Below are 15485 nucleotides of genomic sequence, written 5' to 3' on the forward strand. Positions count from 1 at the left end.
TGGGTAGAGAGCTACAGGTTAGGGACTGTAGACTAATACATACGTGCTGTTGTATATCTCCCACTGCAGGCACCACCGTTTTCCTTTCTTTTCTATTGTTTCCTCCAGTCTATGAGTGAAATGCAGGGTACACTTTTTAGAGGCATATAGCATAGTGATTGAGAACGGGACTACGAGTACCCCTTGAGCCCCTTACTAACTCCGTGCCCTTGGGCAAATTAATGTCTTTGTGTATTAGTTGTCTGATTATTAAATAGAGTGAATAGTTGTACTTTACTCAAAAGATTGTAAGGATTAGATGTATTATTTTGTGAAGTTAGTTTATATAAAGACAGATTGTAAGCACTTAATAAATGTTAGGTATTATTGTTCTCTAGTGATTTGGGCTTCCCTGGTGGCTCAGATGGTGAAGAATCTGCCTGCAGTGCAGGAGACACGGGTTTGATCCCTGGGTTGGGAGGATCCCCTGGAGAAGGGAAAGGCTACCCACTCCAGTATTTTTGCCTGGAATTTTTCCATGGACAGACGAGCCTGGTGGCATACAGTCCATGGGGTCGTAAAGAGTCCCAGCTGTGAGCTTTAAAACTAGCTCTGTGTAGCTTTCTAGTGGCAGTCATTGTTTCAAACTGTTGTGTCCCCCAGAAGTACAAACATTCCCCTTGGTCACCTCACATTCTTGCACACAGTAGGGTCTTTGCTTTTATTTGCTTAATGAATCCTTCAGGTCTATTTTGAAGGAATGTTTTTCTCTTCATTCTTGACAGAGCAAGATATGTTTGTTCATTTGGATGAATGTCTGGTAAATGCCTGTTGTGTGGCAGGCAGTGTGCTTTTTCCATGGGACCACAGCAGCGTGTTCGGCATGGCAACCAACCAGGGAGACACAGTTAACCCCCGCAGAAATAGACACTTCGTGTTGTGTGTGGTGTGGGGAGCCCTCCTCTGGATAACCAGCTGGGTGCAGAGAGAGGTGTTTAGGGGGCTGGCCCTGCAGTTGTGAGAGTGAGTGGAGGGGCTGAGATGGAGGGAGGCCCAGGAATGGCCTTAAAAGTGGGGACTCTACCTTTTATGTCCACACGGGGACACCTTTCAGAGTAGAGCAAGCGCTGTTAGTTCTTGTGCTGGATGGCAAGGGGTTGGGGAGGCTGGGGCGGGTCCTACTGCCACAAGCCCCGCTGGGGAGTTTGGGTTTTGTCCCAGGGGCACGTGGTTGTTGAATCTGTGTGAAGTTCTAGAGGCTGGGTTATGAAGTTCAGAGTTAGGTTTTCCAAGCCTTTCTTTTAAGAAACGGTTGTGAAAAGACAGTTAAGTCTGTATGCCCCTGTGGCTCAACGGGCTTTGTAGGAGGCTTCATCTGAGACAGGTGTTTCTGCCACCACACTGAGGAACAGAACTTAGATACAAAGACTTTTTTCGTGTTCCTGTCTGTACAAATAGGTTTTTAAGAGTGTGTATGTTTTCATAGTGCTGTGTCTTGGCTAGCTAGCACGTTAGCTTTCCATATTAGCGGTGATGGAGATGGAGACGAGGCCACAGCATGTCTCTCTGGCAGGGTTGCCCAGAGTTGCCATGGCGCTTAGTGTGCATGGGCTGCGAAGCTGAGAGTGGGCAATCCTTGTTGTGACAACCCTGTTACTCTTACCCCCATTTCATGAGGAGACTGAGGCTCTTAGTGTGAAGGGGCTTGCCCAGGGTCATATAACCGTCACTGCTGGAGTGTGGATTCGAGCCCCGGACTCTGCAGTAGACCAGTGTGTGACCAGGAGCACGCCACCTTATGTGAGCCGTGCTGCCAGCAGCTGCAGTCACAGTGAGGAATCTGGGAGTATTTTTATATTGGATTTGTGTAAAAGTTTTCACAATGATTTTTATGTTTTACAGCCTCCAAAAGTATGTTCGGGAACAGATTCTATTAGCAGTAGCAGTAATTGTAAAACGAGGATCATTAGATAAATCAATTGACTGCAAAAGCATTTTTCATGAAGTCAGCCAGTTGATAAGTAGTGGCAACCCCACTGTGGTAAGTGTGCTATTTGTAAATATTTAAGTTTTATTTTGTATTACACTAATACTGTTACAGCAACAGTAATGGGTATCTACATTAAAAAAAAAAAAAAAGGCACAGTCTGATAAATCAAGCAATTTCTGTTTGTTCATGTTTTCTTCTAGTCCTTCTTCTATATGTGTACATATTGTGGGTAGAGTGTACTTTGCTTTTTCATTTGATTCTGTTTTTGTGTGTTACCAGGATTCATAATCATAAGTTCATAAACCTTGTATAGTTTTCATAATCCTATTTAATGGTGTCCAATATTACAAGCTAATATACCATAATATTCTTAACCATTACCCTTCTATTGAACATTTATCCCATTTTTAATAAACCTTTCACAAGGATTTGGAAATGTGTGAAGTAAATATGAAAATGATATCTGACATGAAAATTAAGTGTTGCAGTACTAGTAGGTGAAGGCATGCTATGACTAGCGGGTGTAACTGCACGCCTGAGTTTTCTGGGGAGCCTGGCCAGTTTTTACCTTTCCGTCTCCTGTTGCCTATAAGAACCAGTCAGTCTAGAGAGTGGTGGGCTGTGGTCAGCTGTGGTTCTTGGCTGGAGCTGCTGACTTTATCAGCTGGGGGAGATTTAGTTTGTGTCCAGTTGGGGTTGGCAGTACCTGGCTCAGCTGATTCTCAGGTGTTAAACCTTTCAGTGTTTTGGGTCATCTTTTCACTTTCCTAGTTCCTTTTCCTTAATCATTTGGAAGGTGTCTTTGAGGCTCTGCCCCTTACGTCTCTATATGGATGGTGCCTAGTGGTCCCCCAGTGAGCAGGGTGTGTTACGTGACTTGTGGTATGAAATGAGGACCATGGCTCTGTCCCTTCCCTTCCACAGTGTCTGGATGTCTTCTGCCACTTCTGACACACACACACAGACTCACATGCGTGTGTGCATGCTCACTTCCCACTCCTGCTGGGACTGACCCAGTGAGGTCTCCACTGAAGGGATTTCCTGTATCTGCCCTAGGTATTTCTTATTTTTCCTTCGGAGTTTTTCATATCAGCTTTATTGAGGAGTAAATTCCATGCATTATTCACCCACCGAGTTGTGACATTCTGTGTGCCAATGAACAGCCACACAGTCAGGATACAGAGTGCTGGAGGTTGACTGTGTGGATGGTGTGCTGTGTGCTGCATTGTGCTGGTTTCTTCCAGGAGCCGTGCTGTCGGTAGAAGTCGCTGTGTTGATGCAGATGTTCTGTCTTCACTCTCCAGCCTGTGGCACATGCAGCTTCTGAGTATTTGAAATGTGGCTTGTGTGACTGAGGAGCTGAATTTTTTATTTTATTTTAATTAAATTTTATTTGAATTCAGTATAGCCACATACATATTGCAAAAGACAACTGAATTGGACCCTGTAGTCTAGAGATTTTATAGTCTAAAGATCCTGTTCTATGTTCCTTCCACTTAATTGTAGTATTCTAGTTTAATTGTTTATATAAAGCTACCAACTTCAAAGATGTGCATGTTTGAATCATTATACTTTATGAGTTGTTTTGACTTTATGTAGTGAAGAGCTCTGTTGAAAATAGTCTACAGATAAGATTCCGTTAACAGTTTCCAAGGTAAAGATACCTGGGAATATGCTCTCAAAACCCTCTATAGGTTGATGGAGTCTCCCACTTCTGGTGAAGAGCTTTGCTGTTGAGGCACTGGCACCTCAGGGCGTGCATTCGTTGTGTGTCCAGCGTCCCACAGTTGCATGGATTTTGTTAGCCTCTCCTGCCTTACTTTTGGCCGTGTGGGCAGTCCAGCGAGGGCCTCACTGATGGTCATGGGGAAGTCATGTGGCAGCCTGTCTGGCCAGAACTCATAGGGAAAAGGTTGGACCTGAGGCTGCCCCTTGGAAATACCATCCCAGCCCCAACTCTGAACAGGTTCCTCTTTGTAACTTTGATTTTACTTAGCGACTCTCTGTCTCAGGTGACTTGTGTGCAGGACAGGATTCCAGCTCACTGTGACTGACCAGGAGGTGAACTGAGGAACTTAGCAGTGCCTCTGGGATTGTTGTTGATTGTCCTTGGTGATCCTGTCAGCTGAGGTGTCAGTGTCGAGGTGGAATTTCTACTCTGTTCTCGTTCACCACGGTAGCCTCCAGATGCTGAAGGCAAAGGCCCGGAGCCCTTGCTTCAGGAATGTGCACACGTCAGGAATTGGGAATTGTGCCCTCCTCTCTCTCCCCCTGGGTAACTGACCCTGATCCACCCCAGAAAGTAGGCCCACTGCAAATGGTGATTGGTTTCTTAGAGCCACTGAAATAACTGATGTTCTGAGAATGCTTGAAACAGATGTAGCTGTTTAGTTAGAGAAGATTTTGTGCTATTCACAGTACATTCCCTTTGAGAGGAATGAGTAAATTTAATATTCTCAGAAACTACTCCAAAACAGGAGGAGTTTTTTAAAGTTAAATTTCTCCTAACAGGACTTTTACAGTAGCAGAAAGTCAGTAGTGGGATGTAGAACTTAATTTCAATATTGCTAGATGAATTTGTTTTGGTGACCACACTGAAAATGTTGAACTTGGAAAGCATTCCCGCATTTATATGGCAAGTTCAAGTTCAAGACGTGTGCCTGGAGCCGTTCCTGTTCCTTCAGCAGGTTTAAAGATGAGGCTGCAGACCAGGAAACGTTTTAGTCTCTCTTCCTGTCTTCTCAGCTGCTAAGGATTTGTGCGAGTGCTTCAAGAGTTTGCATAAGATTTTCCTAGTCTTGGAGACATGAATAGCAATGGGGAAGAGGTTTAAAACTTTGAGAAGAAAGCAAAATGATGAAATCGGAAAACTGATGATAGTGGCTAGAAACTTTTGGTATAAAGGTGATTTTAGAGATACTTGAAGCGGTAACTGGTTTTCTCTGGATGAAAGAAAGGGTTGACCAAAAGGCTAGAAACTTTTGGTATAAAGGTGATTTTAGAGATACTTGAAGCGGTAACTGGTTTTCTCTGGATGAAAGAAAGGGTTCGTAGGTTAGTTGACTGACTACCCTTTTAAGAACGATGCTTCCTGGCGTCCCTAATTGACTGGAAATTAGTCAGTTTGGCTAACTGACTATTAGCTAACTCAGTTCTGCCTCTCCCCCTTGCTTTCTGAGTGTAGCTTCTGGTCCAGCATCGTGCTAGTGAAGTTGCAAGTGTGAATGCGTTTAGGGGCAGGATCATATGCTACAGCATGGATTTTGACTTTGGGTTCACACTTAGGTTCCCGTCCTAGCTCTGCCATGTATCAGTGGTGGTAAACTACCTCCCTTACTTGAGAAATTGTTTAACTTCTCTGGGTGGTGATTGACCAGTATGGGAAAGACAGCATTAAGAGCACTTGGCAAATGCTGTGTCCCTCGTGGCCTCACACCCCTTTCTTTACAGGATCTTAGGACATGCTATCATCTTTTTCTATCCAGTGGCATTTTAAGTGTTGAAACCAGAAGAAAGTATTTATGCTCTTATCCATGAATGAAAACTAATTGTGTATTTTAAGAGTATGTTACCAGCATGTTTCCTTTAAACACTTTAAGAAGTGCCCTGTGGTCTTTGTTCTCTGTATTTTGTGAGTTACACAGTTTCCTGTTCAGACCGCACAGTTGTCTGTGTGTTGTGCTGTCTTTGCGGGCGGTGTGTGTGCAGGTCTCTGTCCTGTGCCGTCCCTTCCTGGTGTGCACAGGCCTCCCCCTGGGCTGCTTTGTCCCGAGGGCAGGGGATCACCCCTTGGAGGAGTTCATAGGAGGCCTGGCTTCCCAAGGAAAGTGGCAAAATGTTGTATTTTAATTAACATTCAAGCTAAGTTTTTAACCTATTTCATGTTTGTTTTATTTCCTTTGAAAGCAGTCAGCCTGTGTAAGTCACTCTGAAAGCTGCTGAATGTGTGGTTTAAGCCTCCTTTCTTCCTCTTTGCCATGCTAGAGAGAAGAGGGTGAGAAATTCCCGGCTGCCGTTGGACGTGATAGCAACTTAATCTCTCTTATCACAAGTCTCATTGATGTTTGCTTAGAGGAGCAGCTGGAGGTCTGCTTTATGTATGGCAACCTTTCATAAAGTTTATTCTTGGTAATAAAGCTCTGGGGGCAAGAGCCAGGCTATTATAAGAGACAGTTCTCTCTGAACAAGAGTATTGTATTTTATCAGCTGGTTAGTGTACGAGTATCTTGTTCTGGTGACAGTAAGCTGGAGAGTGAGGCACGTTGTCCCTGAAGGATGTTCTTTCCACTTCTGTGAAATTAGTGTCTTTTACTGGAAATGAGAATTCTGCTTTAAGACTTCTAATGTGAAGGCTGCAGTTACTTCAGTTGTCAGCTGGTGAATTGACTTGTGAGTTTTAGTACTTCAGTGAAAGAAAACATTTTAGACTCTTTCATTACCTCCAAACCTCATTGACTGTCTTCTACTTGTTTTACATATTAAGTTTTATCTTTGAAATTCATCAGTAGCTTAAAAAAAAACTTGGGAACACACTCATTTTCCTCCTTCCCTTGTGTTAATGTTGTGTCAGGCACAGGTTGGCTTATTAACCTAGGTGAGCAAGCACTCTGTTGCACTAGCGATGCTTTAGTTTTGATTTTCTTTTTTAAATTGGTAACTTACCTTGTGATTTTAATTTGGTGGATTGTAGTTAACGGTCAGGAAGTAGGACTAAAGAAGCCGACACAAGCTATTTTTATGATGATGAGGATGCTGTTGCCTTTTGACTTGATCCTGTCATACATGCTGCATTTATGTAGCATTTTCCCCTATCATTCAGTCTGAACCTCAGGGCAGTCACGTGACCTCTGTGGTGACAAGGTGTAGCCCTTTTGTGGCTGAGAGTTGAGGCCAGACAGATGAAGTGCTTGGGTTCAGTCACTAGACGTGAGGAGTCTCAGCCCGTCAGGGCCCAGCTTTTCTGACCTCTCTATATGAAACAGTAGGGTTTAAGGTTCTTGTCCTGGCCCACTGGGAGAGTCCCGTGGAGGGTTTTCATTTGGAATTGATTTGGGGTATAGTTGTAATGAATATTATTATTTGGCTTCTGAGTTGTTATTGGAAATGAAAGCTGTCGCTTGGGGCTGCTTGTTAGTGCTGGTCACACTGCCAGCAGCAGCGAGTGACAGGCACAGACGGTGCCTGGGCACAGCCGTGGCACACGTCTGTCCGGCAGGGCTGGGCTCTGCCCCCAGTGTCGTGGGCTGGGAACTCGCCTTGTGTGTTTTAGTGGATTCCTGGTGCTTGCTTTGTCACCACACCATGTATAATTGCCTTAGAAATGATTGTTTTGGAAAATTTTACATGAAGTAAGTTTCATTAAAAGCATTTGCTTGCTGCATTTGGAAGATTCAACAGATACTTAGTCCTTATGATTTTGGATAAATGAAGCATTGCTGTGTTCACCTCTTTGTACTGACGGTCCTTTATAATGGCTTCATCCCAGTTGCTAACTTCAGTGTGAGTCTCTGATCTGGTTTCAGTAGGGTTCCCACTGTAGTGACCACAGATTTTGTTTCTGGCCCCTGAAGTATTGGAGTCACTGTCTCTCATACAGCAATAAGACCTAGCCCTGACTGCCTTTAGAACAGAAATAAGACCTAGCCCTGGAAGGCATTGAGCTGTGGTGGTTGAGGGGTTACGCCCTCGGGGGACCCCTGGAGCCGGCAGAGGGGAGAACTTGGGGTGCCCCCCCTTCCTCCACTTCTCTTTCCCGAGAAGGAGCTTCCCCTTCTCCGAGGTTCTTCTGGCCGCCTCCTGAGTGCCCTGCCCTGTTCACATGGTGCTTTGTGTTTGTTGGTGCTATCTGGTTGGTAGACCGTCTGGAGACCAGTGACTCGTCTTAGACACCAGGAAGTGTCTGTGTCCTCTGTGAACAGGAGGAGCGCCCTCCTGGTCTGTGCAGAGCACCTCGCTTTTTCTGTGTACAGTCCATGCTTCACGTTGATCATTCTCCAGGGATTTCTGTTAACTGGCACCTCTGGGCCACAGTATTATCACTAATGATGCTGATCTCAAAGCCTTGCAGGGCTTGCACATTAAGGAGCGAATAAAACTGCTCAGTTATCTTTTAATGATACAATATCTCACTTAACTTTGGTTCTTAAAGAGCTGGTGGTTTTAGGTAGATTAAAGCCAGCGTATTTGATTTCTGGTAGCACCGCTGACCATGTTGCATAATTTATTTTCAGGTATTTCTTAAGTCCTTGAATGGAGAATTTGCTAGGGACCCACTTGTTTTTGAAAGTTTGTCCTTTTGTATCATAATTGTAAAGTGGAAAAGGTAGAATATAAAACAATACACTGGGATATTGGTAATGTATTATAATAAAAAATGTATAACTGCACTTAAAAATTGGAAAGCAGTAAACACATTACAATAGTAACCTCTCAATGATTATTTTTGTAGGAAGAAAAATTAATTTAAAAACAAAATATTCTTATGGTCAACGAACTAAGTCTACAATAAGAATGTAGTTTGTTCTTACTTATGTATTGAGTTGGCCAAAAAATTCATTCCCGTTTTCCTGTAACATGAACTTTTTGTCCAATCCAGTGTTAAGAATACACTTCCCTTTATGGGTGAATTTTGTACTTTATTGGTGTGAAAGTCTGCATTGTGCTGGGATGTTGCAAAAGCAATCCCATCCCACTGGGGACTCCCTGTGTGTCTGCTGAGGCTTGTAGGTAAAGGAGACTGACTTTTAAGCATGCGTCCTTCTCGGCGGGAATGGCCTCAGGAAGCTCCTCCCCTGTCTGTGCTCCTGCTTTCTCCTTCACTTGCTCACCACAGACCCGTGCTTGCACTCCCAGAAGTGCTTATTTCATGTAAAAATCTTTATTGTGAGTACATGCTCAGTCATCATGTACTCAAACAATAAGGTGAGTTATGTTACTAAAAATTAATATATGGTTGTAGTTTATGCTGTTTTGAGGTGAATATAGTTTGGGGAAGAAGTGGAAATGGTGACAGATTTTATTTTCTTGGGCTCCAAAGTCACTGTGGATGAAGACTGCAGCTATGAAATTAAAAGACCCTTGCTCCTTGGAAGAAAAACAGTGACAAACCTAGACTGCATATTAAAAAGCAGAGACATCATTTTGCCAACAAAGGTCCATATAGTTAAGGCTATGATTTTTCTAGGAGTCATGCATGGATGTGACAGTAGGACTGTAAAGAAGGCTGAGCCCCGGAGAGTTGATACTTCTGAACTGTGGTGCTAGAGAAGACTCTTGAGAATCCCTTGGACATCAAGGAGATTAAACCACTCAATCCTAAAGGAAATCATCCCTAAATATTCACTGGAAGGACTGATGCTGAAGCTGAAGCTCCAATACTTTGGCCACCTGATTTGAAGAGCCAACCTACTTAGTTGGAAAATACCCTGATGCTGGGAAAGATTGAGGACAAAAGGAGAAGTGGGCAGCAGAGGATGAAATGGTTGGATGGCATCACCGAATCAATGGACAGTGAGTTTGAACAAACTCCAGGAAATAGTGAAGGATAGGGAAGCCTGGCGTGCTGCAGTCCATGGAGTTGCAAAGAGTTGGACAGGACTTAGCTGAACAACAAAATAATCTGGCACTAAAAAACAGTTTGTGGCAAGTTGTAGATTACTTGTGCAAAACTATTATAGATTATTTGTAAGGATGATAAGTTTATATTTAACGAATGTTTCTGGGTTCTATTCAGTTTGCATGCTTTTGAATAAGTTGTGCATCAGTTCTGTTTTCAGTAGATTGATTATTTCACCTGAGATTCCAAAATTAGTTTCTGTTTTTCAATAAGACACGTTTTCTTGTACATTTAGGTATCTGTTCATAGTATTCTTTCTGTGTACTGAAGGAAATGGCAACCCACTCCAGTACTCTTGCCTGGAAAATCCCATGGATGGAGGAGCCTGGTAGGCTACAGTCTATGGGGTCGCAAAGAGTCGGACACGACTGAGCAAGTTCACTTAATAGTACTCTTTCTGTGTACTGAAGTCTTATTTAGAAGGGGTAAGAGAAAAGTTGGAGAAGGCAATGGCACCCCACTCCAGTACTTTTGCCTAGAAAATCCCATGGACGGAGGAGCCTGGTAGGCTGCAGTCCATGGGGTCGCTAGAGTCTGATACGACTGAGCGACTTCACTTTCACTTGTCACTTTCAAGCATTGGAGAAGGAAATGGCAACCCACTCCAGCGTTCTTGCCTGGAGAATCCCAGGGACGGGGGATCCTGGTGGGCTGCCGTCTATGGGGTCGCACTGAGTCGGACACGACTAAAGCGACTTAGCAGCAGCAGCAGAAGCAGCAGCAGCAAGAGAAAAGTGAAAAGTATGGGGAAAAATTGTTTTCAGAATCATAGGATCTTGTAATCCATCATGTTAGATCCTTGTAAATTAACTTTTCCTTTTGAATTTCATTAATTTGTATTTAATACTACTACCCACTTTCCCTACCAGAACCTAGCCATGTTTAAAAACTACATTCATTATTGATCCCAACGCCACTTAAATGTATCTGTGAACTTGTGATTGCTGGCACTTCGATCATTAATCACTATTTTAAAAGTAAGCCAGTTTTTCAACCACAGTTTTGTTAGCTAAATGGGAAGATGGTTGCACTTGGTGCATATCTGTGCCCTTTTCAACTGTGAGATGAATGGAGTGTGGTCAGCTGTTGCTCTGAGAGAAGCTCTGAATGCTCGTTTCTCCCCCTGTGCCTGGGTCCCTGCAAAGGCAGTCCAACTTACACACTCTTCTTGAAGATTGGGTAAAGGGGATATTTTAATGTTACAACATATGTGTATTTTGAAGTACAGTTACAAAGTGAATGTGTGTGTGTGTTTAAGCTATATATCTATAGTCAGAAGGCTTGCTGTCAAAGGCAGTCAGGTCTGCGCACCCCAGGATTCCTGAGGATATTCACATGTAATCCATGTTGTTAGGGCTTTCTGGTGTGGAAAAGTCTGACAAGCTGCTTGAATCTCTGGGTCAGGGTGCTATCATAATTGTTAATTATACATCATACTTATCAGTTAAGACTTAGAGGCCAGTGGGAGTTTATTTCTTTTTTACATTTTCTTTGAGGAAAATTTTAGACACGTGCAAAAATATACCAATACTACAAAAGTATACAAATACACTACAAATAGTATATTGGTCACCTGTGTAACCATCTTTCATCTTCAACAAATATCAATGTGTGGTAATCTTTAGGAATTTAATTTTATGTGTATTTGCTAAGATTGCCGAGACAAGCATCTGTAAGGTCAAGGTACGGACATCAGAGGCATTTCTGAGCAGAGATGCTGCAGTTGGTGGGCGGGTAGCACTGTTCTCAGCTGTTGTATAAGCTGCATAAATAGTATCGTCCTGACTTTAATCTTTGGGTTGTTCAGAGGTAGTGTGCATATTTCTGTGTGACCTCTGGAAACTGGCCAGAGTAAGTGGTATCGTCCCTGCCATGGTACCTTGACACTGTGAGTAAAAGCAGTGAGCTGATAGTTGGGCCTGTTGATACAGCCACCGAGAAGGAAAATCTTTGTTTTCAGTTGTAAAAACTCAGCAGTACTACCTGGTTAATATTTTGGAGACTGTAAAATCTGTTTCACTTTTCTTCTCTTTGGAAATACAGGTTACAGTCATCAGAACTTAGAGTCAGACGAACCTGGGTTCAGATCTCAGTTGGCCTTGATGACCTGCCCTTTGACTCTTCTTTCAAATGTCAAATGGGGATATGGATTGTGCGAATCAAAAGAAATAATGCATTAAATATCAATCATCTTAAAATACTATTTATACTGTGGTTGAGGAGCAGTAGGAGGGCGTCCTGAGTGTCAGGCTCAGAGTCTCCCATAACTGGGGTGAGCTGATGTACCTACAATTCCAAGGCCACCGGGAGCAGCAAGCTCATCTTTACCCTGTTCTGTGTGGTTTTCTTGTGGCAGAAGATATGATGGGTGCTCCAGAGATAAAAGCGTTTCATTATGTTGAACAGATATTGTATAGAAACCAAGCATGGGAAAACAGTGACTCACGATCATCTGTTATTGAATACTTACAGCAAACTTTGGCCTGTTCAATTCTTACTGCACTGTTGAGTGAATTCTCAAGTTCAAGTAAAACGAGCAATATTGGACTTAGTATGGAGTTCCATGGCAACTGCAAAAGAGTTTTCCAGGTACTGTTATTTTTGTTCTTATGTTTTAATCATTAGATCATTCACTTTTTACTCAATTTGTTCCTAGTGGAGTGAGAACATTTCTTTTATCTAGTTGAATGATAGCCTGTACATGAAAAATTGTGTTGTGATTTCATAGAATACAGTAAAGCGATAGGTTTGGTAAACATAGTTGATGATTTAAGGTTGTTTGTTTAATTTTAGTCTTAAAACGGAAATGCTACTATTAAAATCCTCAGCTTATTAATTTTGTTCATATTGTGTTTAGATAGAACTAATTCAGTTGGTGTGACTCTGCTGGCTTTAAAAGTAGCCCTGGCAGTGTGCCAGAAAGGGCTGTGTATTTCAGTGTTACTGTAGATGGCGTGGGCTCTTTGTTTCATGTGTATTGTTTGGCTCCGAAGTGAGTTATGTGAAGACACTGGTTTTAGTCAGAGGGCTCATGCTGAAGCCATTGGCCCTCACCTCAGACCTGCTTCTCTGGAGAGTGGCCTGTAACTGACGGTGGTGTCTTCAGATGGCATCACTTGAGAGCATTCTGCAATGTAACTTCCAGGCAGGCCTAAAAATGGAAGGTGTCCTTAAAGAAGTCATGCTTTCCATTGGAAATTTTAAGGTTTCTGTTCGTTTGCTTTTATAGTTCTAAAAGGGAATGTATTTTGTATAAGCATTTGACCAGAGCACGTGTGGTTAATTGACTACAGGAGGAAGACCTCCGCCAGATCTTCCTGCTGACGGTGGAGGTGCTTCGGAATTTCAGCCTGCAGGAGCACCTTAGCGCCCAGATGTCGTCCGTGTTCCAGCGCTACCTCGCCCTGGCCAACCACGTCCTCAGCTGGAACTTCCTGCCTCCAAACCATATCCTTCCAGCCTCCTCAGGCTGACATGTGGCCGTGGCCCTGCCTGACTTTTGTAGCTGAGGGCACTGTGTCTCTGTAGGTCAAGAAATCGGGGTTTTGAAAGAAAAGAAAAACCTTTTAGAAATGGAATTTTACTTTATATTACCACAGTGCAGTGGAATACTTAGGACATTTAAAGTTTCATTTATAACTTTGTAGAAGAGGGTTGAATACATGGAATCGTGGTACATCACCAGGCTGTTGCTAACCAAGGGATAGCTGCTCGCCTTAGTTGGGGAGGGAGTTTTATCAAGAAACCCAGTCATTTTCTCTTGTAATCTGTGATTCCATTCAGATTGTGGCTGACTTTCCTTAAGGCTAGTTGGGAGTTCTCCATTTGGTCTTTGTTGATTACAGTGTTGTTAAAGTGTGGATAATAAGGTAGTAATATATTTACTCATCAAAAAGTGTTCCCAATATAAAAACATGAAAATTTCAGTAGCTCAGCTGGTAAAGAATCCACCTGCAGTACAGGAGACCCCGGTTCCTGGGTTGGGAAGATCCCCTGGAGGAGGACACGGCAACCCACTCCAGTATTCTTGCCTGGAGAATTCCATGGACAGAGGAGCCTGGCAGGCTACAGTCCATGGGGTTGAAAAGAGTCAGACAGGACTAAGAACAGCACATTATTAGTAGTACAGGGTTTAAATGGACTATATTATAAATACAAAGTATCTGCTTTTTAATTATTTACATAAGTAGAGATACTTGTGTTAGAACTGCTGTTAGAACTGTTCTAAATGAACTGCTGCTGTTCCTTAGTTTAGAGTTTGATTTGCTTTTCTAGAACATTTGCTCACTTGATAGGCTGAAAGCAGTAATATGCGTCCTAGTTGAGTCACATATCCAGGCTCGAGTTTCAGCTGATCTCAGGCCTGTTACTCCTTTGAGTCTCACTGTGTCCACCTGTAGAATGGGGACATGGACTATGAGTGAACTGAACAAGAGGATGCATTTACAGCACTCTTGGGAGCTAGCACATGTTTGCTGAGCTCTTAGGAGTCTGCTTGATCAGCTGGCTGTCTGTGCTGTGCTCTGTTCTCCTTGATCTGATCTATTCCTTACAGTACAGGAAGTTACACAGTGTTTCACTGAACCTGTTCTGTGTGTGTTAGTCCCTTCTTGGAGGATGGGGGTCTGTTTAGGAGAAAAGAGCAGACGATCAGCAGAAGGACATAGAGAAGCAGCCATTTCAGACATGAGGATGCACTGGGGACTCTGCACGGATAGGAACTCATTCATCCCCTGGGCTGTAAACTCAGGGTTGGGCGGGGCGGGGTGGGGGGTGGGGGGCTGCTCCATTTATGTGACAGAACGTGAGCTGTCAGATGCTGGGAAGGGGAATGAGTCCCCATACCTCTTGCCCAGAGGGGGTCACAGTGAGCGGGGCAGAGCTCACAGGAGGTTAATCCTTTCCACCCTAGTCTCGAGTCCTCTTTATGCTAATAATCAGCTTTATATCTCCAGTATATTCCTTTTGATTGTTAGGGAGCACATATTATCTTAGGTTTGCTTTGAAAAACATTCCCCCTTTGTGTTTTGCAGTCTTAAGTTTTGCTCCAGTTTTTGTTGGGGATCGAGGGGAAAAGAAAGAAGGTGAAGTTGCTCAGTTTTGTCTGACTCTTTGCGACTCCATGGACTATAGCCCGCCAGGCTCCTCTGTTCATGGAATTTTCCAGGCAAGAATACTAAAGTGGGTTGCCATTTCCTTCAGGGAATCTTTCCAACCCAGGGTTTGAACCCGGATCTACCCTAATTATAGGCAGACGCTTTACCATCTGAGCCACCAGGGAAGATCTGGTGGAGGGGACAAAAGATATGAAAAAAACTTTGGGACAGATTGAAAAAGTAACAGGCCATATGGAACTATCAAAACATTAATGATGTGGGAAAATCAAGGAAAGTTATGCTGTGTATATTGTAGCCAACTTTAAAATCTGTTTTATGGGAAAATTCACTTGACTGAAGAACAACTGTTTTGTACAGGGAAATAGTGCTCTGGGAGTTTGGAAACAGAATTTGTCTAAAGATACACACATACAAAATGTTTTTATAAAGTTGTAATGAGGGCTTTGGAAGACCTGTCATCTAAAAATGATAAGCAGGACTGCTGAAGGCAAGCGCTTCTTGTGTCAAGAAAAGTGAGTCTCAATCTTGCAGGACGGGATCCTGTGTCACGATGCACAAAAGTGTGTCTCTCTGCCTGTGTATGTTCCTGTACAGCTGTTTGCTGGCTCAAGAACTGCACTCAAGCATTTCTTCCTTTGAGTGGATTAGCTCAAATGTAGGACAAAGACTATGGCAGTGGAATGAAACTCAGTTCAGTTCAGTCGCTCAGTCATGTCCAACTGTTTGCAACATCATGGGCTGCAGCACACCAGGCTTCCCTGTCCATCACCAACTCCCAGAGCTT

General features: G+C 43.2%; 1 protein-coding gene across 9 annotated transcripts in view; it reads left to right on the top strand.

The window, feature by feature from the left end:
- XPO4 (exportin 4) overlaps window positions 1-15485 on the top strand; it is a 92589-nt gene that overhangs the window by 25590 nt on the left and 51514 nt on the right. For 7 of the 9 annotated variants that reach the window (XM_086329762.1, XM_086329758.1, XM_086329763.1 and 4 more), the window contains 3 exons: window positions 1882-2020; window positions 12057-12173; window positions 12878-13030. In XM_086329762.1, coding sequence (XP_086185888.1) covers window positions 1882-2020; window positions 12057-12173; window positions 12878-13030 — 409 coding nt within the window. Of the gene's footprint in view, window positions 1-1881; window positions 2021-4120; window positions 8891-9152; window positions 9479-12056; window positions 12174-12877; window positions 13031-15485 lie in introns of those variants that run through there. The other 2 variants (XM_086329766.1, XM_086329767.1) reach the window with 2 other exon arrangements.

The sequence above is a fragment of the Bos grunniens genome, chromosome 12, assembly GCF_055505025.1.
Source record: "Bos grunniens cultivar Pamir isolate PY7600 chromosome 12, Bosgru_T2T1.0, whole genome shotgun sequence".
Lineage (NCBI taxonomy): Eukaryota > Metazoa > Chordata > Mammalia > Artiodactyla > Bovidae > Bos > Bos grunniens.